Source organism: Ursus americanus, chromosome 29, assembly GCF_024610735.1.
Source record: "Ursus americanus isolate L20-20 chromosome 29, mUrsAme1.1.p, whole genome shotgun sequence".
In the NCBI taxonomy this organism is placed as follows: Eukaryota; Metazoa; Chordata; class Mammalia; order Carnivora; family Ursidae; genus Ursus; species Ursus americanus.
The window spans coordinates 32,497,297-32,521,392 of record NC_142155.1 but is presented as its reverse complement, the minus strand read 5'-3'; the positions used below and the strand labels follow the sequence as shown (position 1 = coordinate 32,521,392).

Sequence of the window (24,096 nt, the reverse complement as noted above, 5' to 3'; positions counted from 1 at the left end):
GCGCTCTGAGCGGGGTTTTCCTTGGGGCCTCCTTGCGGAGAAGTTTAGAGCCCCGCGGCCTGGGGGTGGGGCAGTCACCCGAGGCAGAGGGCTTACATCAGAATCAAGCTTTATGGGCGCTCCTTGGTTTGGCCCCTTAAGGAGATCCCAGACAACAGGTTTTGGACGTGGGGAGCTGCAAAATTCAGGGCGACTTGTCCCTCCAGGCGGCGGGCTCCGCCCCTGCCTCAGTTTCTTCTCCGACAGCCCACGTGCCGTCGGGGTGAGTCAGGGCGAATACCAGGGCGGAGGCAGATGGTGGTTAGCCTAATTACGGCTGTTATTGTTGCGATGATTATGCCACCTTTAACCAGTAGTCACTACTTTATTACCCGGCTGGCACCCTCCGGGGGCTGGTTTTAGCAACCCGAGACATCGCGGTGCCACCGACACGAGGCCAGAACCCATAAACCAGCCTTACAGCCCGAGGGCTACAAGGGTGCCCGTAGCGAGCATCACCCCTCCCCTTTGTTTTGAAGCAGAACCAATCCCTACACAGCGAGTTTAGTTTTAAAATAGCCAGGCCCATAGGAGGGGCCGGGCCCCTGCTTGGGGCGGGGCTGGGGCTCGGGCTCGGGTTACGTCAGCCACTGCTAAGGCTGTGGCTGGGGGAAGTGGCCGGCAATAGAAACTTGGCCAAGGGCCCTGGGGATTACTGACTTTTGACTTTCTTGCCAAGCCATCTCTCTTGCTCTTTCGGGCTCTTGCAGTCGGCAAAGAGTAAACATATTCAGCGACAGAAACCAGTGCACGAGACACTAGAAAGGCAGAGTGGAGAAGCAGTTAGTGTTGCTGGGCTGGGAGTCAGGACGCCAGGGTTCAATTCCTAGCCCCATGGCTGTCTCATGATTCACCACTCACCCTATGTCCACTTCCCCTCTTTCACAAACATCGAGATGCTCTCACACCGCCAAGAAATAAAATGACCCTTCCCTCCAGGTCTCAGCTTTCCTTGGAAAACTAGAAGCAGCAACAGTGACTTACCTCTGGTGATCCTTTCAGGGGCTCAAACCTGGTGGAGTTCATGACTTCCCCTCAAGACTACAAGGAGGCAGGTGGGTTACTGATCATTTAGTTGCTGTCCACATGGCATAACTCCCCAAAGCCGTGGGAGCTGAAGGACCAAAATCTGCAAAAGGGCCTGGCAGATCCAGTCAATTTTGTGGTCTTCAGTGTTTGAAAGCACACATGACTTCTCTCTTTTCCACCCCGTTCAGCGAAAAGAAGGTAATGCTGCAGAAGTCAACTCCAGCCAGGGGCATGACCTTGCCAGGAAAACTGCTACTTAGAGGCTGAGACTGAGGAACTCAGTATGAGATCTCAAGAAGGATGGAGGTTAGAAGGGAGAGCCAAGACCGTTCCCCCAACATTCTCACCACCACCAGCTCTGTGCTCCCTCGATAACCAGGGCCTGCTGCACTTGCCTGATAACACCATCCTCTTATCTTCTTGGGTCTTTCAATCACCCAACATACACAATTTTACTTCGTCCATCCCAATCCCCTTGTCTCCTAAGTGGAGAACTTCTTTTAAGAGATGGAAGGGGATAACCTATTCTGATATCCCATTCTTGAACAACCTAGCTTACCACAGACAGGAGTGAAGGCTGGCAGAGGAGTAGACTAAACAGGGATGGCTGTCCAGGAGGAGGTCAGGGCCCTGGGAGATGGAAGGTAGTAGATGTGTTTGGTTTCCTGGAAGGGTTGCTTATGAGGTGTCTGGCTATGGGATTATACACACACAGACACACAGACACACACACACACACACACTTTTTCCTGGTATATAATTAGTCATTTTTTCTTTGTGTATAGTACCTTTACATAAGTTTTAAATTCAGAGACATGTGGGTGGCTCAGTTGGTTAAGTGTCTGCCTTCGGCTCAGGTCATGAGCTCAGGGTCCTGGGATGGAGATCCGAGTTGGGCTCCTTGCTCAGCAGGGAGTCTGCTTCTCCCTCTGCCTGCCACTCCCCCTGCTTGTTCTCTCTCACTCCCTCTCTCTCTGACAAATAAATAAATAAAATCTTTAAAAAATAACAAAATTTAAAAAATAAATTCAAAATTAGCAATTTTTCCATTTATACTTTCTTGGTTTTCTCTCATGCCTAGGGTAACCCCACTCCTAGATTATGAATTATTCCCCAATATTTTCTTCAAGGAGTTTGGAGGTTTATTTTTATGTTTAGATCTTTAATCCATTTTAATTTTTAAAGATTTTATTTATTTGAGAGAGCGAGATAGAGCGAGCACAAGTGGAGGGGAGGCACAAAGGGAGGGGGAGAAGCAGGGTCCCTGCTGATCAGAACCTGAGCCAAAGGCAGACTCTTAACCGACTGAGCCACCCAGGCACCCCTTCAATCCATTTTTTAAAAAGATTTATTTATTCACTTTAGAGAGAGAGAGCATGAGCATGAGTGGGAGGAGGGGCAGAGGGAGAGAAGGAATCCTGAAGCAGACTCTGCACTGAGTGTGGGGCCAGACACAGGGTTCGACCCCAGGACCCTGAGATCATGACCTGAGCCAAAACCGAGAGGCAGCCACCTAACCTACTGCACCACACCCAGGCGCCCCTAGATCTTTAATTCATTTAGAATTTATCTTTATGTAAGATGTGCAGTAGAAAGTAATTTGATGTTTTCTCTTTTAAATGGATAGGGAGCTGTCTCAAGTTACTTACTTTGAAAAGTCACCCTCATCATATACTAAGATCTCCATATACATGGATCTGTTTCTGGACTCTCTCCTGTTTTGTTGTTTGTTTGCTTATTCCTGAACCAACACCACAGTATTTTAATCATTGTACTTTTACAGTATGTTTGGTCTCTGCTCCCTACTTCCTGAGACACACCCCTTTTGGCCTCCATGACCTGACACTTGTTTATTCCTCTTTATACCTCTCTACCTACTCCTCAGTTTCCCTCACAGGCTCTCCTTTCTCTATTCACCCCCTAAACATTAGTGTCTTCAGGATCCTAGCTCATCCTCATTCTATGTGCCCTCCCTGGGTAATAGTATTTACTCCTACACCAATGACTCTCAAATACATTTCTGTTCTTTATGGTGTTCCTAAATATCTCTTCACTGTCCAATGGAACAGCAAACTCAACCTGTAAAAAACTGAACTCATCTTTTTTTCCATACCACACACCAATAAACCTGCTCTTCCTTTAGTGCTCCCTCCTTCACTGAATGGTACAACTGACCATATAGTTGCTAAACTTAAAAAACCTGCTTGTCTTCTTGGTAGTCTTTATCCCATTTCCTCTTCCTGGAACCAACTACCAAGTCATGCTCATTGGACCTCCTAAATATCTCTAGAGTTCACCGATTTCTTTCCACCCCACGGTGACTACGACATTTCAGGGCTCTTTCACCAATGCACTTGGGTAACTGCAGTCACTAGCTCTAATTGGTATCCCTGCCTCCTCTCTCATCCTCCCTGTAATGTAATCTCTACAGTGCAGCCAGTGTAGAGATTAAATATATAAATTTAATCATATCAGTCCCCTACTTAAAGCTTTCAAAGCTTCCCCGTCCCTCTATGGATCAAGTTCAAATTTTTTTTAAAAGATTTTATTTATTTATTTATTTATTTATTTATTTATTTATTTATTTACTTAACAGAGAGAGAGACAGCCAGCGAGAGAGGGAACACAAGCAGGGGGAGTGGGAGAGGAAGAAGCAGGCTCCCAGTGGAGCAGGGAGCCTGATGCAGGGCTCGATCCCAGGACTCTGAGATCATGCCCTGAGCCGAAGGCAGACGCTTAACAACTGAGCCACCCAGGAGCCCCCAAGTTCAAACTTTTTAACACAGCTTGTAAAGCTTTGCCATGATCTGGATCCTATTTGTCTGCCACAGCCTTAATAATCTGAATCTTTATAATCTGAACTCTTTCCTTTTTTATTTTATTTTATTTTATTTTGAGAGAGAGAGTACGTGAGTGGGTAAGGAGCAGAGGGAGAGGGAGAGAGAGAATCTCAAGCAGACTCTGGCACTGAGCTCGGAGGCTCTCACAGGCTTAATGTCACAACCCTGAGATCATGACCTGAGCGGAAATCAAGAGTCCCTCACTCAACCGACTGACCCAACCAGGTGCCCCTAAACTCTTCATTCCTTGAATGGAGGATGCTCTTGTCTCTCAAGGTCTCTGGGATACCTAGGCCCTCCTCTTTACCTTTCCTCATCCTATAGTCACAGTTTCTTGGGCACACTTCCTCTGGGACCACACCTTGCTTCCACACCATCTAGGTTAGGTGGCCGGTTGTTCTATCCACAGCCCGTGCACACCCCGCGGTATATAATTCATCACATGGTATTGTATTTCTAGGCAGCAAACCCCGAAGGACAGCAACTGCCTCCTGCTTAGTTTGCCAGAGGCTCCAGCACCTAGGACAGGGCCTGGCACGAAGTAGGTGCACACTGAATAGTGAACGCAGGAGGGAATGGGTGCGTGAGGGCGAGTGCCCTCTGGAAAGGCTCACCTCAGTGGCTGAGAGAGCGTGGGTTCCCTGTGGGGGAAGGACTCGGCGTACCCCTGCGGGAATGTTAGGAGAGAGCACAGGGATCAAATCCCAACCCCGCCCAGCTCCCACCACTGCGACGGGGCGGCGCCCGATTCGCCTCTGTGCAGCCGGAAGTAGAGGCGAGGGCTTCCCATGATACCCCGCGGGCCGCCCATTCAAACTACATGGAGAAGAGGGAGGAGGTCGTGATGGCGGCTCTGGAGCCGGAAGTTCTGTGCCCGGCCGCAGAACCTGGTAAGGCCTAAGGTCTGGAGCTCGGGGAGCCTTGGGGGACCTGTTTCTTCCCTACGGCCGCTATCCAGTCTTTTAGCCCATGGCCCTTTCTCTGGCCCCGTCTTCCTTGCCCCTGTTTGCCGCCGTCCCTCCTGGCTCCGGCTCAACCCCAGGGACTCCATCGCCCCCTCCGTCCTGGATCCCATTGGTTCGTCCTCACTTTGTCTTCCTCTCCTCGGCGTTCTGGACCCCGCTTGATTACACTTAGTGTAAACGAATTTCCCCAGATCAGGGCCTCCACTTTCTGAGCGGAGCCCTAGTCACGGCGTCCGAAATTCTCCCTCCTCCACCTCCAACCCCCATTCCGCCGTCACTTAAGTCACCTTAGGCGACTGGGGTCGGGAATCTGCCCGCCACCACCCTCAAGGGGTTTGCGGAGGGAATGTGTCGGGCTGTCCCCTCCCCAGTACACGGGAATGAGAAGACTGACTTTGGCTTTTAAATTTTTTGTCTCTCTTGTCCCTCTGCGCACTTACTAGATTTGGAATGGTATGAGAAGTCAGAGGAAACCCACGCCCCCCAGATAGAGCTACTTGAGACTACCTCTACTCAAGAACCTCCCAAGCCTTCGGAGCCCTTTTGCCCCAGAGACTGCCTGGTACCAGTCGTGTTTCCCGGGCCTGTGAGCCAGGAAGGCTGCTGTCGGTTTACTTGTGAACTTCTAAAGCATATCATGTACCAACGCCAACAACTGCCTCTGCCCTATGAACAGCTTAAGCACTTCTACCGAAAACCTTCTCCCCAGGTAGGCACAGGCATTGGGAGAAAGCTGGGGGAGACTGTGATTGTTGCAAGGTAGGCAGCTGAAAGGGGTTCGAAGGAGTCTAAAGGCCCTGTCAGCCTCAACAGCTGTAAGGAATGTGTTTCAGCTCCATGGCTTTAGTTTCTCTGCCACCCTAGTCTTTGATAGTCTAACCCTCCTGCTATTGTGCTGCATTTGGACTTCATGAACTGACACTTTAATTTTAGTGTCTTTTCTCCCCAGATGTTCATCTGTGTGTGTGTGTCTTTTAAATATTTTATTTATTTATTTATTCGATAGAGAGCACAAGCAGGGGGAGCAGCAGGCAGAGGGAGAGGGAGAAGCAGACTCCCCGCTGAGCAGGGAGCCCCATGCGGGCTCCATCTCAGGACCCTGGAATCATGACCTGAGCTCAAGAAAGACGCTTAACTGACTGAGCCCCCGAGGCGCCCCTCGTCTTTGTTTTTATGTTTTACTTACTGGGGGACTTCCTTGACTTTATATTCTAACACTTCTATAATTTTTTTGGCAATCACATATATTTTTTTAAAGATTATTTATTTGAGACAGAGAGAGAATGGGGGGGGCAGAGGGTGAGGGAGAAGCAGACTCCCCGCTGAGACATGGGGCTCAGTCCCAGAACCCTACGATCATGACCTGAGCCTAAGGCAGACGCTTAACCAACTGAGCCACACAGGTGCCCCTGCAATCATAGTCTTAAGAGCTCTTTCTAATTTTTTTTTTCATTTTTTAAAAGCATCCTGTTGTTTCATGTCTATATGATCTTCTGTTACTTGAGTATATTAATTACTGTATTTTTGAAGTTTTCCTTTGTTCTTTTCAGTTTTCCCTTTTTTCTGGATTCCTTTTTGCTGTTTGTTTTGGTCTCTGACGTTCGTGTTAGAGGCTTTTATTCTGTGTCTGGTGAATATTTAAGAATAAATCAATGAAAGCTCCGTGTGCAGGGCTGGGCCTTGTGAGCTGATAGACTTCACTCTGAGGATATTGGGGAGGAACCTAGTGGTCTCTTTGGAGAACTCCCAAAACATCAGGATGGAAAGTCTTCTCTCTGGAGAAGACTGGGTAGAGGAAATTGGGAGATGATCTAAGGGTCCTCACACGGGTTTTCACTCAGTTCCCCTCTGTTCGCTCGTCTGTGGTGCCTAAGTTGCCAATTCCAGAGCCATTCTGGGGTTCTGCAGTGTGAATCGGTTTGCTTTTCATGGGGGGTTCCTTCTTGTAGCACTTGGTATTCAGCTCCCTTGAATTCTTCCATCTGTCTTCTATTTTCCAAAAGTTTGTGGAGTTCCCTTTTTTCTCCCCTCCCTCCCTTCCTTTTTCTCTCATTTAGTAATATTTCAGATGGGACCACAAAGAAACATGTGTTTAATTTTCCACATTTAACTGCAAGACCAACTCCAGAATCACCTTTATTAAGCCAGATTATCCTCATTTCCTGTTATCACTCACGGCACAGCAAAATTTGCCACCTGCCATGCCACCAAATCTCCTTGACTATTTTAGTTGCTTCTTTCTGGATGCCCTCCTGCTTCAGAGTACTGTCTTTGCTGTTCTGAGCATGGGAAAAGTATGGTTTGACACAAAAAATGCATTTTCCTTTTTGATATATTGCCCTCTGAGAAAAACCCAGTGTCATGGCCATGGACACCCAGTCCCAGAAGTCTGCTGCATCCCAGCGGAGTTCTTCATAGGACATCAGCTTCCCCCATCTTGTCCTTCCCTTTCACCGGTCTTTGTCCTCACAGGCCGAGGATGCGATGAAGAAGAAAGCTCGGGCCACCGCTGAGGTGAGCAGCAGGAAATGCCAACAAGCCCTGGCAGAGCTGGAGAGTGTCCTAAGCCACCTAGAGGGTCTCTTTGCCCGGACATTAGTACCCCGTGTGCTTGTCCTCCTTGGTGGCAGTGCCTTAAGTCCCAAGGAGTTCTACGAGCTTGACTTGTCCCGCTTGGCCCCCAACAGCATGGAGCAGAACCCGAGCACAGCAGCTTGCTTGCGCCGTCTCTTCCGAGCCATTTTCATGGCTGATGCCTTCAGTGAGCTGCAGGCGCCTCCGCTCATGGGCACCATTGTCATGGCACAGGGGCACCGGGACTGTGGAGAAGATTGGTTTCGACCCAAGCTCAACTACCGCGTGCCCACCCGGGGCCACAAACTGACCGTGGTCCTGTCCTGCGGCAGACCCTCTGTCCCAGCCGCAGCCTGGGAGGATTACATTTGGTTCCAGGCACCAGTGACACTTAAAGGCTTCCATGAGTGAATGGGGGTGCTTCTTCCTCATGAACACAATGGCTTAAATGATCTTTCCCCCTGTGGCACCAAGTCACCCATCTCTTGCTTGGAGCTAGAGTTGCTTCCTGGTGAGAGGAATGTTCTGTCCTTCCAGCAGCCTGCCTCCCCTCCTCAGACTTCCTGGTGGGCTGATTGTATGGCTGTGGCTGTCATAATTATCACTGAAAAAAATCTCTTTGAATCAAAGGTTGATTTTCCCAGAGGGTGCTGGGTCAGGCATTTCTGTTCGGGTTGGAAAGTAAATATGGGCCCATAGACAGTCTTATGGAAGCGGCCCTTTTAATGCTTTTTGATATGGTCTTTCAGAATTTTTACTAGGGACATAATGAACTTAAATATAAAAATTAATGGATTTGCATTCAATTATCCTGTAACTCTTGACTTAAAGATTTCCAGGGTTAAGACTGGAGTATTTTGTCTTTCTCCTTGGCCTCTTATGCTTCAGGGCTTCTAGGATTTTTTTTTTTACTGATGGTTCTTTCTCTTCATCAGCCCTAGGCCCATCTGGGAAGGGAAGGGACTTGGCCAAGGTTCTGTAACACTTTGATGTCATAGTTGGGAACTAGAGTCCTCATCAGCTACCTCTCGCCTGATCTCCTTTCCTTGCCACGTAGGGATTTTTGTGGTCCTTACAGTATGTGTGCCAAAGGTCACACAGGGGAAGAGGGGCGGAGAGACTAGGCTGAGAAGAGAAAACTGAGAGGGTCTTTGCCAAGCTGCAAAGCCTATGGGAACAGCTCGGGAGGCCGGAAGTCCCTTGAGGGGTTCTGCCTAGCCTGTCTCCATTGCAGTCGCCAGGCGGCCGCTGGCCGTTCCCGATGGCAGCACTGTCCTTAGGCGCACCCTGCTCTCCTGCCGGCGGCACCTCTGACCCGGCCATCCTGACCCTGGCTGTTTCTCCGGCTTCTTGCCGACCTGACTGCTGAGCACTGATGCTCTTTGTCCCTGAGAACACCTGCTTATTTCATGGAAACAAGTTGGAGACAGAGTCCTTACCCTGCTGGTGTTGGAGATAGGTAGGTAGGGGTGTGTGTGTGTGTGTGTGTGTGTGTGTGTGTGTGTGTGTAAATGGGGACAGTATAAATATATACTATTCTTTATGTTTTAAGAAGAAGAATGTTTTGGTGTTAAGACATAAAACATGGTTTAAATTTTATACTATGTTTTAAGCACTTTACACACATTATCTCATGTAACAACCGGCTACAGTCTGTTGTTCCCATCTTATAGATGAGGCTTGGGGAAATAGAGTAACTTGCCTATGTGGGGAAACCTGGATTCTAACCCAGTCCAGCCGGCTCCGGAGGCTGAGGACCGTACGCTGTACCGTGCGGCCTGTGTGGCTTTACTCGGAAATAATTCAGCCCACGCACTGTGCCAAAGGTGGTAGCCTTGGAAAGCGGCAGGACTCCCATCTCTGGCTGCAGACTTTGGCTCCTGACAAGGAGCCTGCCGTTAATAAGTGGTCAGTAAATCTGGAATCAACAAGAACAAAAGGTTTGGGTGATTTTGGGCACTGTGACCCCTCGAAGCATATTCCACCAGTTAGAATTTCAGCTGGTTTTCAATCCAAGGATACTGCCTTATGAAAGGGGGACGGGGCCATATCTCCCACTTGGGAATGGACAGGCTGAGGGCTCTAAGGGGAGGCAGAGTTTTGGATAAGGGAGTTACAGATTGTTTTGAGATGGAAGACACCTTAGGCCAAGTCAGCTCCCTCAAATTTTAAAAGGCTTCCTAAGCAATGCCCAGATAATCAAAACAAAGTAATTATCTGGGTAATTGAGACACTTATTTCTCTCTTGGCTTGGCAAGGGGGACCACGTCATTCTGATTGCATGAGTCCTCTCCAAAGGAATCCAGAAACGAAAAGGTCAGTCAGTATTAACCACAGCCCCGTGTCAGGCTCCCTGCTCGCCAGGGAGTCGGCTTCTCCCTCTCTCTCTGCCCATGCCCTCTCTGTTTCTGTCTCTCTCCCCCTCTCTCTCTCAAATAAATAAAATCTTTAAAAAAAAAATCAACAAATCCTGTCTCTTTCCCTGACAACAAACTTGCTGAGGCATCCGTTCACCTGTTTGACCTTGGCCGGGGTCTCCGGAGGTGGATGTGAAATAGTCCCTAACCCAGGGAGTGGAGAGCCCCAGCCGCAGTAAGGTTCTGGCCTTTACTGTGTTACTGCCATTTGGGCCTAAAAGCAACAGCTGCGGGCCCGAGTGAGCTAAACGTAGGTGACAGGTGATGTCATCATTTTTGTACTTCTCTTCACACCCTGCCCCCCCAAGGTGTGGGCCTGTACCTTGCCCCAGTGCTTAGGTCTCCATTTGTCACTTGGGTGGAATAGTCCTACGGAAGGGGTGAATAGACACATCTCATGAAGACTGAGGAGGACGGAACGATGGACCCCAGTCTGTAGGACCTGGCTTGGGGTGGGGGTTAATTGTCTTGGATTCCTAGACTTTGAGAGCCAAGATCTCAAATTCTTTTCTTCACACAATTCTGAGGCCAAGAAGGGACACAACTGAAGTGAAATAATACAGCTAAGGTCACCATTGTGGTGTTTTTCTTCCCAAGCCCTCATTGCATATATACAGTGAGGACTCAATTATTCAACTGTTGGAAAGGCTCAGAAAAGGCAAAAATATCCACGGAACCGGGGACCTTCAATCCCACACGGTAGGCTACCTGTCTTAGGGGAAACCACGCTGTTACCGTGACAGCAGAACACGTGTGGCCCCCAACGTGAGAAGCACGAGGACGGGAGCTAGTGTGCCCGGGCTTTGGGGAAGGAAGGGCGGTGTGGGGAGCAGGGCGGGCCTGAGGCTCCGAGCGGGCGGGGCCGGGCGGCTGGAATCCTTCCTGCGCGACGGAAGGGCAGAGCTTTGGGTCTCCGTGGAGACAGTTGCTCCTAGCAACCTGGCGGGCGTTGATCGGAGCCGTGGGCGCGATGGACGCGGAGAGCCTCCTGCTGTCGCTGGAGCTGGCGTCCGGCAGCGGCCAGGGCCTCAGCCCCGACCGTCGGGCCTCGCTGCTCACCTCCCTTACGCTGGTGAAGCGCGACTACCGCTACGATCGGGTCCTCTTCTGGGGCCGCATCCTCGGCCTCGTCGCCGATTACTACATCGCGCAGGGCCTGAGTGAGGACCAGCTCGCACCACGCAAGACACTCTACAGGTGGAGGCGGCGCCCGGCTCCTGAAGGGGGCGCCACTCGGCGGCCGGGAAAGGGTGGGCGTGGTAGGAATCGAAAGGTGGTGGGCCGACCGGCTCCTGGCCGCGAGGGGACAGGGTCTGGGGAGACTGACCCGGAGAAGGGCCTGGAGGGACGGGGCCGAGGACGCCACGAGCTGGGGAGGATTAAGGGGCCGGGGCCTGAGAACCTCGCGGAGCAGAGGCTCGGGGCGAGGGTCGGGGCGCAGGAGAGAAATCTGGACGTAGGTGGGTTTATGATACAGGCTGGGCCAAGAACGGAGGTGCAGCAAGGTGAAAGGTCCCAGAGTATGGGGACCTGGGGTAGACGCAGGTGCAGGCCTGGAGAGCGCAGTTTGGAGAAGGGTCGGGAGCCCTGGAGGGTAATGAGGTGCTGTTTGGAAGCGAGTCCAGAAGTATCTTCGGCGGAGGCGTTGGCTCACAAAAGGAGGCGTTCTAGGAAGTAGAGAACGAGTAAGGCACGGGAGAGGAGGGATTTAGAACCGGGGAAAATTCCCCAGACGCTATCTACCGTACAAGGCCGCCCCGCCTCTTTCTTGACAACCCCCAGCGACGTCGGGAAACTCACCACCTTAGAAAACAAGCCATTCAGGCCGCAGGGAGTTGGAAACTTCATTTATCTGTCCAGGCATCAATCCAACATTGATTGGAGGCATTCTGTGTGGACTTGGGGTTACAAAGATGGCTAAGACTCACCCGTCTCCAAGTTAGTCACATCCTAGGAAGGAAGACCAACATGTAACCCAGCAATTCAAGCGAGGTGGGTTAACCCCAGGACAGAGGGGTATGCAAAAGGGGACCGAGGGAGGCCTTCTAGAGAGCAATGAAATAAGATTGCTAAGGGAAATCTGAAAGCTGATTAGAAGTCCCCAGGAAGGTGTGAGGGAAAGGCATGCCAGTCAGAGGGCAGAGTTTGGGAGTGGGCTTGGAGTGTTTGGGGGAACAGCAGGTAGGTAAACCCGACAGGGGCAGGCCAGGATGTTACACAGACTGGATGGAGAGGCGGGGGATTTGAACTTTGCTCAGAGGCTCTGGAGAGCTGAAGAGCCATTCGGGGGCCTTAAAAAAGAGCCTGCTCAGATCTGAGTGGGCGGGCGGGCCTGAAGTGGGTGAGCATTCAGGACGCTGTTGCGGTGTCCAGAGGAAGGAGGCTTCGAGCAAGAGGTAGCTGAGGGAATGTAGGCCAGGGTTGGAAAGACGGAAGCAGTGGCACTGGCCAGACTTGGGCCTGAATGGGAGAGGTGAAGAGGTCACAGTGGACCCTTCCTTCCAGCTAAGGCAGCTGGGTGACTGCTGGTGCCACCCACTGGAACAGATTCAGGAAGCAGGACTAGGAAAGCCCCATTGAACTTGGGATGAGGTGCATGGGGGGGGGGCAGGATCATAAGGAGGCATATTAAAGTGCAAACCCGGAGTCCAGACAAAACATCTGGACTGAAGATGGAGATTTGGGACTCATTCTATCGCATAAGTTTTTATTTCTTCAGCACCTACTATGTGCCAGGCATTGGTCCAGGTACCAGGAATTCAGTGGTACATGAGACAAAGCCCTTATCTTCATGGAGTCTACTTTATTTGTGGGGGCGGGGTGGGGGGAAGGGAGACAATAGATAAACACATGTACATTGCAGATCTAGAGAATACAGGATGCGATACTGTTTTAAATAGGGTGGCCAGAGATAGTCTCTCTGGTAAGGTAACATATGTGAAGAGACCGGAAGCAACTGAGAGAGTGAACTCTGTGTTTATCTGAGGGAAGAGAATTCCAGGCAAGCGCAAAGGCCCTGAGGCAGATGTGTACTTAATGTTGGTGGAAACCCATAGAGGCTAGTGTGGCTGGAGAGAAGGGAACATTGTAAGACATGAGGTCAGAGAGGTAAGGGACCAGAGGGCTTTGTCGGGCATTGCAAGGACTTAGCTTAATGGGAAGTGTTTGGAAGCTTCTACACAAGGACGTGATCTGGCAGCTGGATGGGAACTAGACTGAAAGGGGAGCAGGTATGGACTCGGGGAGACCAGGTAGAAGGTTACTGTAGTATCTAGGTAAGAGTAGATAGGGGCTTGGACCAGCGGGGAGCAGCGGAGCTGGTGAGGTGGTCGGGTTCTGGATAACAACCAGGCAGTAGCTAGGGCTCTGGGAGTCAGGGGGCCAACCTGCAGAGAGGAAAGAGGGGTGAGAATAGATCCTGGGAATACTTAGGGCAGTGGAGGGGGGAGAAGGGAGATACCAAGGGAAACAGAAATGAAATGCATTTGTTGGCTTTTAGGCCCTGTGGATGTCCTCCTGAGCAGTTCTGTGGGATGGCGGGGAAGCTGTGTCCGTGTTGTGGGCAGAGTGAAGGTGACGGGAGGAAAGGCTGCCACGTGGCAAGTTGTTCTGAGAGTATTCAGAGCTGGAGGAGGGGCATGAGGGACAGGAAAAGGGTACTTGTTAGCAGAGCATGGATTTGAGAGCTGTTGTTTTAGAAAGCTGAGAAGTTTCAATGTTAAGAAAGGAGCCGGTGGAGAGAGAAGGGTGGAGAGATGAGCAGGGCCTCCCCTCCCCCAACAGGCCCCACACGTTAGAGAGGAGTGGGAGGACGCCCTCTCCTGGCAGGAGGAAGGGACCGGGCCGGTCAGTGCTGGAGACCTCAGAGGACAGGTCCTGGAGCCTGGACCGGCTTTCCTGAGATATGGGGGAAGGTGGCCGTGCTGTTGGCTCAGCAGGCAGGCGGAGCATGACTTTGGGGCCCACCAAATACAGAGGCGCCTGTAACTGAGGGAAGTTCAGCGGCTAGAAACTCATCAGGACTCTCGCAGTGCAAATATCTAGGAAGAAGTTTTTGCAATTTTGTAGGCACGAAGCTTTTGTGACCTTGACCTTTTACGAAATAAATTTGAATTTGCCTCACTCATGGGGGGTGGGGTGCACCATAGGCACTTAGGGCTTCGAAGGGGAGAGGTGTGACCCCCAACAGTTTTTCTTGGGCTTCCTCCCTCAAGAGAAGGGGCGGTGGCAGGAAGCCTGGAAACCAGGATCATGGGGATGTCGTTGGCAGCCTGAACTGCATGGAGTGGAGCCTCCTGCCCCCGGCCACGGAGGAGATGGTGGTGCAGACATCTGTGGTGAAGGGTCGCTTCATGGGGGACCCCTCGCATGAGTATGAACACACCGAGCTGCAGAAGACGAGCGAAGGCGATAAGGTGTTTGAAGAAGAAGTGGTGGTGAGTGACGATGAGAGGAGGACGACAAAGACAGCCTGGGCCACCCAAAGCCCTGCCCAATAGAAATTACGGTGGCCACGGCATAAGCCCACACAGCTGCTGTGTGACAGCGTGGCGAGTGGACGGGCCGCTCTGTCGGGAGCCTGGCTCTGGGCAGGGGCTGGGAGAGGGGGTGTGTGCTGCGCTCTGGGGTAATGGGATGTGCACAGGCTCTTGTATCTTTATATCAGTTTTTATTTTACTGGATAATATAGCCACATGATTTGCAGTTTGAAGGTGTCCCTCTCCTCCCTGTCCGCCAGTCCCCCAGGTCCTCTTTCCAGGGACATTTTGCACGTGTGTGCATGTCCACATCTTGCTACACGAAGTGCAGTCTGGGTCAGAAGCATCACCGTGGCCTGGGAGTTAGAAATGCACACTCTTGGGCTGGCATCGGGATCGGAATTTTAACATATCCCAAGGGGATTCGAATACACATTAAAGTTCCGGAGACATTTGATGCAAATACAAGCCTCGGCAAATACCTGACCTCCACATATTCTCTTCTGATCTTAAGACAGAACAAGTGGCAGATGTTCTGTGCAAAGTTCTGCACCTTGCTTTTCTCACCTGTTTGGAGCTCTTTCTAGGTCAGTGCTCTGAAGAGCCTCCCCATTGTTTTTACCATGTGTGACCGTCCCATGGCCGGATCAGTGTCTTCGTCGTGGAAATGCACGACGTCTCCCAGTTGTAGCTCTGACAGGCAGTGCCACAGAATGACCTGCACGCAGTGTCATTTCCAATGCGTGCACACTCTCTGAAGGTTCAGCTCCTAGCAATGGGGCTGCTGGGTCAAAAAATAGGGAGCGCCCATTTTAAACTAGACACACCTGGAATTCAAAACGCAGCCTTTGCACTTGAACCTGGGTGAAGCCAAAAGTCTCAGTGGAGGCCTGTGATGCCTCAACTGCAGTCCCCGCTCCTCTCCCCCTGCCCCACCTGACAAACTCCACCTCCCTGAGGCTTATTTTCCGAAACAAGGTGGGATAATGATACCGACTTTGTAGTCCTGCACAGGTTAAACGAAGCGGCCTATTTGAAGGCTCTGGCCTAGGCACGCATAGCGCATTACTTTCCATCTAAAGTGTAAAAATTCCAGTTGGAGGCTCCTGGGGTATAAGTGGCTGAGTGACTCTCAGGGCCCTGGTGGCGTTTTCCCTGTCAAGTGCTGCTTTTCCACAGACACCTCTACGAAGTGTTTATTCAGGGTCGCCCTTGATATTGACTGTAACCAAATTTCATCTGCATGATAAAGTTATAACATGGGGCGATGCTTGAGAAATGTTCAGTCAAAGCATAGGACCTGAAACTACATGACCTGAGACTCTAATTTTGTTTTAAATATATACACAGAAAAGTGAATGGAAGGAAGTCTGCCAATATGTTATTAGCGATTATTTTTAGAAGGTGGGATTCCGAGTGGTTCTAATTCTTTGGAGTGTATTATAAACTATTTCTATATGACCTAAATATTCTACAGTGATCAGGATTGCTTTTATATTTTAAAAAGGGAAAATAAGCAACATTTACGTAGGATGATAGGATGGTATGTTTCTGGAAGGGTACATAAGAAGCCATCAACAGTGCTTGTCTCCAGTGAGGGCAGTTGGAAGGTCAGGGACGGGGTGAGAGAGACTGCTTTTTTTTTTTTTTTTTTTTTGGTAGTTTTAAATAGTGCGCCATCAGTATGTATTAGCAATTTAAAAGAGAGAGAGAGGCGAGGAGTGAAGGAAGGAGGGAAGGGAGGGAGGAAATCTTGAGAGGAGGGAAGGCGAGGGCTTGCCCAACATGCTTTTCCATGGACTTGGCATCCACGTGGTGGTGATCCAGGTCAGATGGTCACGCAGAGGGCCCTTGCACCAGGGGTGGTGGCACAGCACTCTGGCAGGTTGGCTTGTCTCCTGTCTCCTCAGGTCCAGATCAAGGAGGAGACCCGCTTGGTGTCTGTCATTGACCAGATTGACAAGGCTGTGGCGGTCATCCCTCGAGGAGCCCTTTTTAAGACTCCTTTTGGACCTATCCACGTCAATCGGACCTTTGAAGGTGAAGTCTCCGGGGCCCCTCTCCAGGGCAGGAGGGCGTCTCTCCCCAAGCATAGTCGGACCCATTTCTGGGAGTCCTGGGGAACCTGTCCACTTTCTGGAAGGACCAGCTGTGGCCATATCACTTGGGAGGATGTGCTCCATGGCCTGGCATTGGTGGTTGGCATGGGCTGCCCAGTCACTGGACCCTGACTCTTTTCTGCCTGAGGGTAGGAGAGCATTTGGCCACCTGGGTCCCAGGGCTTTGCGGGGGTCTGGGCTCCCTGCCTTCCCCACCTTCTTCCTCTTTGGTGTCTCCTCATCGTAGGGTCTGGACCAAGCCTGGGCTGACAGAACACCACTCCTTTTTCTCCCTTTAGTTCTCTGTCAGTATCTGACTGAGTCCTTTGCAGGTCCCTCCATGCGGTCTCCATGCGTGGAGAAAGGGGGGCTGTGGGGTTTGGGGCCTACCATCCCTTCCTACCTGCCACCTCTTTTTAGGACTGTCCTTGTCTGAAGCCAAGAAGCTTAGTTCCTACTTCCACTTCAGGGAGCCTGTTGAGCTGAGGAACAAGACCTTGCTGGAGAAGGCTGACCTGGACCCTTCCCTGGACTTCATGGACTCCTTAGAGCATGACATCCCCAAAGGTAATAGCCTGGGACTTGGAGGACATTGCATCTGCCCCCAGGTCACAGCAGTGTGTCCTGCCCCCTGCCATTCTCCTTGGAGGTCAAAACCAAGGGCCCGAGTGGGAACTGGTGGTTCGCGGGGCTTCCTTGAGGGTGGGGACTTCCCCAGGGCCCAATCCAGGGCTCGGCTCATAATAAATAGTCGGCCCATGTCTGCAGACAAAAGGAAGCCCTGTCTTCCATGTGATTCCACAGACAGGACATCTCTCAATGCCTCTCTTGATTTCCATACCCCTCTTGAAGGAGGCAGGTTGGGAATCCTCTCCCAAACATCTCTGAAAACATCCCTGAAAATCCTAGCCACACGTGCATCGCACCTGTCAGTTTGGGGTTAGATCCAGTGCTTGGCACATAGCCAGCGCTCGGTGAGCGGGGCTGAGCGACTGAAGGCCGGACCACCTGCTAAGGAAATGAGTTTTGTACATTTGCTTCCTGCTATGTGCGTGGTACGTTTTAATCTTAAAATGTACAGCCTCAGAGGTCTTCCCGTTCTTCAGGGCCCAGCCGGCCCAGGCACACCCCCAGCAGTTGGGGGTGGGGTCACGGGGACCCCATTGCCTTCCCCCGAGCTGCACCGGCAGAGACGCGTGTGTCCTGGGAAGACGCTCTTGCTTGGAGGCTGTCTGCCAGGACCGGTGCCGGGCTCCGGGCGGCACCTCTGTCTGTTCCCTCCCCGTCTTTGGGGTTTCTGAGCACTGCCGGGACGTGCTGTGGATGAGGGCAGTGCTAACGAGAAGGATAACGACAGGCATGGCGACTCCTGAGAGCGGTGGTCCTGCTTGCTGTACGCAGGGCGCTGTGCTCACCCCCCTCCACGCCTCATCTCCTGTTCCTCATCACAGCCGCCCTGAGGGATGCCTACTGTTTTCATCCCTGTTTTACAGGTGAGGAACCAGGCTCGGACAGGGAAAGCCAAGGACACAGTGGGCATTAGAGACTTAGACTGCAGGGCTCTGGCATGAACTTGGTGTCAAGCCGATTAGCGTTTCCCTCGCAGTGGGCAGTGGGAATGGCAGGACGGTATTCGCCCCCACCATGCGGGGGACCACTTCTGGGGAGCCATGCGCACTCCCAGCCGGGGGCAGGGGGAAGTGGGAGGCTGAGGTAGGGACTCTGGCATCAGACAGCCTCGGCTGGGATCCTGAATCTTCCACTCACTAGCTGTGTGACCCCGGGGCAGGCCTCACCTTCCTTGTGCCTCCATTCCCTCATTCCTGAAAGGGAATAACGGTACTTGCCACTTCATCGGGCTGTTACGGGAATGGAACGAGTTAATGCATATACAAGATGTTTATAGCAGTGCCTAACATAGTAAGGACTCAAAAGAAAATTAGTAATTATTATTAGTGTTCTTTTTGTGGCAAAAAGACCTTAGGGGCGAGTTGGGGCAGGCCTAGGAGGACCATGGCGACCGAGGGGTGGGGGCCTACAGCAAGGCAGCGGGAGCTGCTGGCGGCTTGTGAGCAGGTCTGTGACAGTAAGGTGCTCGGATGGACTGAGTAGGGCCAGGTAGGGATCTGGAGGCCATTTCGTGGCTCCTGCGGTGCCCCAGGGGCTGGGCGATGGTCCCAAGAGGGTAAGGGCTGCCAGCAAGGAATGGCCACTCTGGCCTCTGCTACATGGGGGTACCCCAGTGCATAGAACCCTTAGCCTAGAACGAGGCCCCTGGGCCTGGGGGGGGGGGTAAACAATGTTGGTAGGGGCTGGGGCACTTCTCCCCCATGAGACATGGTTTCTGACTCCCATTCTGTCCCCCAACTGTGCTCACAGCCTGGCCGGAAGCCAGAGGGGCCTGCACATCCCTGGTGGGAACAGGAAGCCAGCAGCACGGTGGCGGTGGGACGCAGCACCAAGGTGTAAGGGGCAGGCTGAGAAAAGTCCTCTTCACACCTCTAGTCTGGGGGCTCTAGCCCTGCCCCCCCAAATCTGGGGGTGGCTGGAGAGCCCTGCTCTAGGCTGCCTTCGCTCACCGGCAGCTGGCTGCTCCAGGGCCCACGGATGGCGCACTCCGTCCGCAGTGCCGGCTGACTACGGGGCTGACCCAAGAGTGCCTCCTCCCCCTTGCAGCTTCATCCTCTGCGGTGGGAGCAGGAAGGGGGTTGCTAGGACCTTTGCAGCCAAGACCGAAGCCGGCTAGATGGGGTTAGGGCCCGGCAAAGTCTATCTAAGGGAACCCCATCAGCCCTGTCTGCCCTTTCATTTTGGATCAAGGGAACACAGGAGGCAGCTGTCTCTCCCTGCAGCTGGGGTCGTAAGATATGGAACCTTGGGGGTCTTCCTAAAGGATGCTGGGGCCAACCTCTCTGATGTGTGTAGTTGGCAAGTGAATTCGTCAGGAGGTAAGAACCTGGGCCTGGGAGGTGGGTGAGCTGCAGGGGCCTGAGGCCCTAGACATCCTGGCTTCACGGCGGGCCTCAGGGCTGAAGGACCGACTGATGGTTCAGTCTGCCCTGGCGTGTGGCTCTGTCTTCAGTGCTGGAGCCTTGGTGGCTGAGGGCTCTTGGCATCTGTGTGTGGGGGCCTGAGAGGGGGATACTCCTGGCCTCACCTTGGGGAACGTCACAGCTTCTGGGCCTCCAGCTCCCTGCCTCCCAGAGCCACCATCAGAAGACCTGCAGGCAGCCAGGCCCAGCGTTTCCCCAGGAGGACTTGGTTGGGGCTGTGGTGTGGGGGTGGAAGTGTGGGTGGTCCGGGAAAGAGCAGACACTCAGATTTTGCTCCCAGACTCCCTTCCTTACCTGCCAGTGAAGGAGCAGAAAGAGCTGCTGGGAGGCTGCCTGCAAGGCCTCAGTGGGCCTGGCTGTGAAGTGGGGCCAAAATCCCAGGTTCTCTGGGACACGGGGAAGGACCATTGTTTCCTTTCTGGGACTGAGGCAATTGTTCAGGGGACTTTGTGTCACGTGTTAGCAGGGATGGTTTAGGTTGGGCCTGCCCCCGCCCCCCCCCCCACCCGGGCGACTCCTGCTCTCTGTGCCCATGAGCGTAGGGCAGCTCAGCAGTTTGCTCCTGGACCAGCCCTATTGCAGGTTGGATGGGGAGGGTGTTGCCTGGTGCCACCAATGCCCTCCTGAGCTGTCCTGCCTTGCCCTGGGGTCTGCGGAGTTTTGTGGGAGTGGGTAGCTTTGGGGGCAGAACCATCACCCTGGTGCATGAAGGGCGACAGCCAGGAGCTCTCTGAGCTTGGGCTGCAGTCAGGGGAGACGGAGCACCGGGTCGGGCCCGAGTTCTAGGTAGCACTCCGCTGTTCAGTGCTCGTCAAGCGTTCACTGCAGCGGGACTCCGCCACTGGGCGGGTACCGCGCCGGGCGGCAGGATGCCCTCGCCAACCGGACGCTGTCCTCGCCTCGCAGAGGGTTGGGGAGATCAAATGAAACAGGATGGGCAGTGGAAATATGAAATAGAAGGTGCCTCACGCACAAGGTCACTGTGTCCTGGGAAGCAGAGCGGGCTGGGGGATGGAGGGCAGAGCCTCTCTCCTTACTCCGCTGGGGGGCTGAGGAGCTCCAGCATTTGGGCGCCAGGCAGCAATGCCCAGTTCAGGCAGCAGAGGGCAGCAAGGGGCCTGCCTGCCGGCCCGGAAAGCTGCCTTTAAAATGTGGTGGTGCTGGTTGAGGAGGCCGCGGGGGACGGAGGAGTCAGAACACTGGAGACGGGTGGGGAACACGGCGCCCCATTGGCTTTCTCTTGGGGGTGTGTGCAGGTGGCTCCTCCCACCCGGCCCCTTGGAAACCTGGCTGACAGGTGCTTAGCCTTCTGGACTAGGAGGCCCGGCCTTGCCCATCAAGTGGGGGTGGGGGGCACTCTTCCACTGTCGGGGGATTTGACCGTAACTTGTGGGCCTGGCGGGGGAGTGATCGCTCTGAGAGAAGCGACCCACGGCCATTCTTGCGCCGTGTGACAAGTCGTGTGGGGCTGGTCTGAGGAGAAAGTTTAAAACCATCTGCTGTGGTTGGAGAGCCCCGGTGCCCGATCTGGCCCTCTCTCTCCCTCCAACGTAATCTCAGAGCTTTGCTGCCTTTCTTGTTTCGCACGCATACCTGAGGCTAGCCTGAGGCTTCCACTAGCAAGGTGAGACCCCTGGGGCCCACGCAACCCAGGAGGACTTCCTGCCAAGAGGCTCCATCCCTGATTTACCTGCTTGCTGCCCCCCCCCGGCCCCCAAAACACAGCTTGTTAGAGAGGAGTGGCAGCCAGAGGGCAGGAGGGAGGTTTTGGGGAGACTTGGGAAGAGACCAGGGCCACAGAAGGATGCTTCCCCTGAGAGGGGGCGGTGGCAGTGGCTGGGCCCAGCCTTTCCAGCAGTCGCAGTACAACTGGGTGAAGGTGACAGCGAGTGCCAGGCTCTCCAGGTAGACGCTACGTGACTCCTGGCACGTTGAGAGTCTGTGCGTGTGTGTGTTTCCTGGGCTACCAGCTGAGCCAGGGACAAGGAGAGGACAGGAGTGTGACAGGAATGCAAGGGAGGGAGGGAGGCGGTGCTGTTGGCTGGCTGGCCCCTCACATGCCACTTCCATTCACCGCCAGCACCCTTCAGCCTGCTTGGCGCTGCCCCCTCGCCCCGGTGGGGGTACTGCATTTCTCTCTGGCACCCCTGGCAGTTTCCCCTTGCTCCCGGTGGGGGTTGGGGGTGCCCTGCTGATGAGCCTGGGCCCCTTCATCTACTGGAGGCAGGAGGTAGTAGGTAGCCAAACCCTAATGGGCAGGGTTGTGCGAGGAAAGGTCAGCCCTCGCTGGGGCATGCCGAACCATCTAGGCTGGGGGCCTCCAGGGTTTCATTTCTTTCAGGGCATCGGGCCCAAGCAGGTTGCAAGCTGCCCTCGTGGGTGGGCAGAGAATTGAGGCAGAGCCTGACCTGCTTTCAGCTCAAGAGAGCTGTGTGACTATGGGCTCTAAGGGCAGGCGCTGTCCCCAGATGATGCTCTGGGCACTGGTGGGGGTGACTGGGGGGGTGTTGGGAATGTACCTTCCTGGGGTCTGTGCTTTTGGCCCAAAGCTGCATGCCGTGCACTGGGGACACTTTGTTCTGTCACACCCTCACTCCCATTACCCCCAGGCAGTCTGTTTTCTGTAATGAGTGACTCGGAAAGCAGCGAGCTAGGGCCTCTAGAACTTTGGAGGGCAGGTCTGGGAGGTGGAGGACCTCAGGTGCCAGGCGAGGAAAGTTGTGGGAGCCAGGGAAAACACTACTCCCTTCTCTGGCCAGAGCTCTGGTAACCCAGGGGCCCTCTTCTTTCTTGACACTGTCTGGCGGGCACTGTGTGGGCCTGGGGGCATGAAGCCCACACTGTTGCTTCCAGATCACCTTCTCCCGAACAGGTGGTGACACTTGGTGCCGGCCTCTCCCGAGCAGGCCAGCGCCAGAGGACCTACATGCACCCAGAAAGCTCTGGCTTTGACCCGGGCAGGTGACGGCACCCTGAGCGGGACTGAGCTGCTATTGGGCCCTGGTGGGTGGGGACGGAGCCGTGAGGCGGCTGGGTGTGGAGTGACCAGGGTGGGCCGTGGCTGGAGGCGGCCTGTGGGAAGCTGGGGTGGTGGGAGCCAAGCAGCCGGGCTGAGCTGGCAGCCGATGAAGGCCTCAGCGCATCACTGGCTGGTCCAACACCAAAACCTTCAAAGCATTCGCCTTTTTGGCAGGGCCTGGAGCAGAGCTGCGGCTGGGCCGGGGAGAGGCCTCAGTGCGCAGGGGAATAGAAGCTCCAGATCCGCATCCAGAGGCGATTTTCCCAGGCTCCTTCCTCCCACACAGGGGCTCCCTCCCTTGGTTCTGGAGCCAGATCAGGCCCTTCCCGCCAAGTCTTCATGGCTGCACAACGCAGCCCCAGGCTGGGCTGCTCCTGTCTGGGGAGCAAAAATCCAGGGCAGAACCCAGCATAGACAAAGGCTCATTAGCTGCAGCCCAAGTCCCCTCCCGCCAAGCATGGCTCCCAGTCCACTGGCTGCCAGGACGGGCTATTGGGCCGGGAGGCCTGAAACGGCCCAACTTCTGTGCGCCCCTGGTCAGGTCTAATCCATCTTGGAGCAGGGGCTTCTGGGACTAGGGATGAGAGCACAGTGGCAAGGAGGGCAGACTGTGGCAGGACCGCAGGTCACTGGTGGCGGACCGGCCCCCCCATCGGGCGGGGAGCCTGGACAGGGGCTCTCCTTGCCAGGCCCCGTCTCCCCCGCCTGTGGGCTCTGCTTTCCGCCCCCACTCAACCTTTAACTAGACTTGCTGACAGGCACAACATGAACCGGGGTGTGCTTCACCTCTTTTCATTTCCTTTGCCCTCCCTCTGGAAGTGGTTTTAATGAGCAGTGAAATGGCTAAAAGGCCATCAGGAGGAGTAGAGCGCCGGATAATGAAATTGTCTTCCCTCTCCCAGTGGAACCGTAGCACCCGGGCCAGGCTGCCCAAGGGGCCGGGGGGCCTCTGCACAGGGCAGAGCTCCGGCCCCACGGCACCCAGGCCTCCCTCCCGCCTCCTCCTCCCAGGGTCCTGGAGCATCCAGGCGGAGAGGGGCAACGCCCTGGTGGTGCTGCGAAGCCTGCTCTGGCCGGGCCTCACCTTCTTCCACGCTCCGCGCACCAAGAACTGTGGCTATATCTACGTGGGCACCGGCGAGAAGAATATAGACCTCCCCTTCATGCTGTAGGAGGGGGCAGCCGGGGAGTGTCTGCCGAGTCTCAACAGGACTTTCATAAACGGCTGTGAATCTGGTCTGTGTGTTCTGTCCTGCCGCTGCCCCACACCTCTGCCTCCATGTGGCGTCCAGGCTCCCGGCTCTAGAGCACGCGGTGGGGGGGCTGGAATGTGCTAGTGAGGGGGACATGGGGGGCGGAAAGGGCCGGGGGAGGAGGGGACAGCCGGGAGTCCTCTGAGGAAGGCAGCCCAACGCATCTCCTCACAGCCCTCAAGCTGAAGAGCTGAAGGCTCTCGACACAGGGCACGGGCACCCACTTGGCCTGGGAACGTCCTCTGGTGGCGTTCATGTGGCCCATCACGAGAGGAGTGACTCGGGGCTCAAGAACCGGCTAGAAACGGGCTCAAGCCCCCTGCACTTCCC

The 24,096-nt window shown here is 54.0% G+C and overlaps 3 protein-coding genes across 3 annotated transcripts in view; 2 read left to right on the top strand and 1 right to left on the bottom strand.

Annotated features, from left to right (window-relative positions):
• Nucleotides 1-1,402, bottom strand: part of GTPBP2 (GTP binding protein 2) — a 42,816-nt gene extending 41,414 nt beyond the window's left edge. Inside the window, exon 1 of the mRNA XM_087857074.1 lies at nt 1,024-1,402. Coding sequence (XP_087713200.1) covers nt 1,024-1,065 — 42 coding nt within the window. The 5' untranslated portion in view covers nt 1,066-1,402. The remainder of the gene's footprint in view (nt 1-1,023) is intronic.
• Nucleotides 1,403-4,703: 3,301 nt separating this feature from the next.
• Nucleotides 4,704-8,253, top strand: MAD2L1BP (MAD2L1 binding protein). Its single transcript, XM_045801339.2, has 3 exons — nt 4,704-4,798; nt 5,317-5,582; nt 7,346-8,253. Exons 1-3 carry the CDS (start codon nt 4,729-4,731, stop codon nt 7,856-7,858), a joined length of 849 nt encoding a protein of 282 aa, XP_045657295.2. The 5' UTR covers nt 4,704-4,728; the 3' UTR covers nt 7,859-8,253.
• Nucleotides 8,254-10,821: 2,568 nt separating this feature from the next.
• On the top strand, nt 10,822-23,750 carry RSPH9 (radial spoke head component 9). The gene is made up of 5 exons (XM_045801351.2): nt 10,822-11,061; nt 14,135-14,300; nt 16,253-16,382; nt 16,862-17,008; nt 23,525-23,750. Exons 1-5 carry the CDS (start codon nt 10,835-10,837, stop codon nt 23,683-23,685), a joined length of 831 nt encoding a protein of 276 aa, XP_045657307.1. The 5' UTR covers nt 10,822-10,834; the 3' UTR covers nt 23,686-23,750.
• The last annotated feature ends 346 nt before the right edge of the window (nt 23,751-24,096 follow it).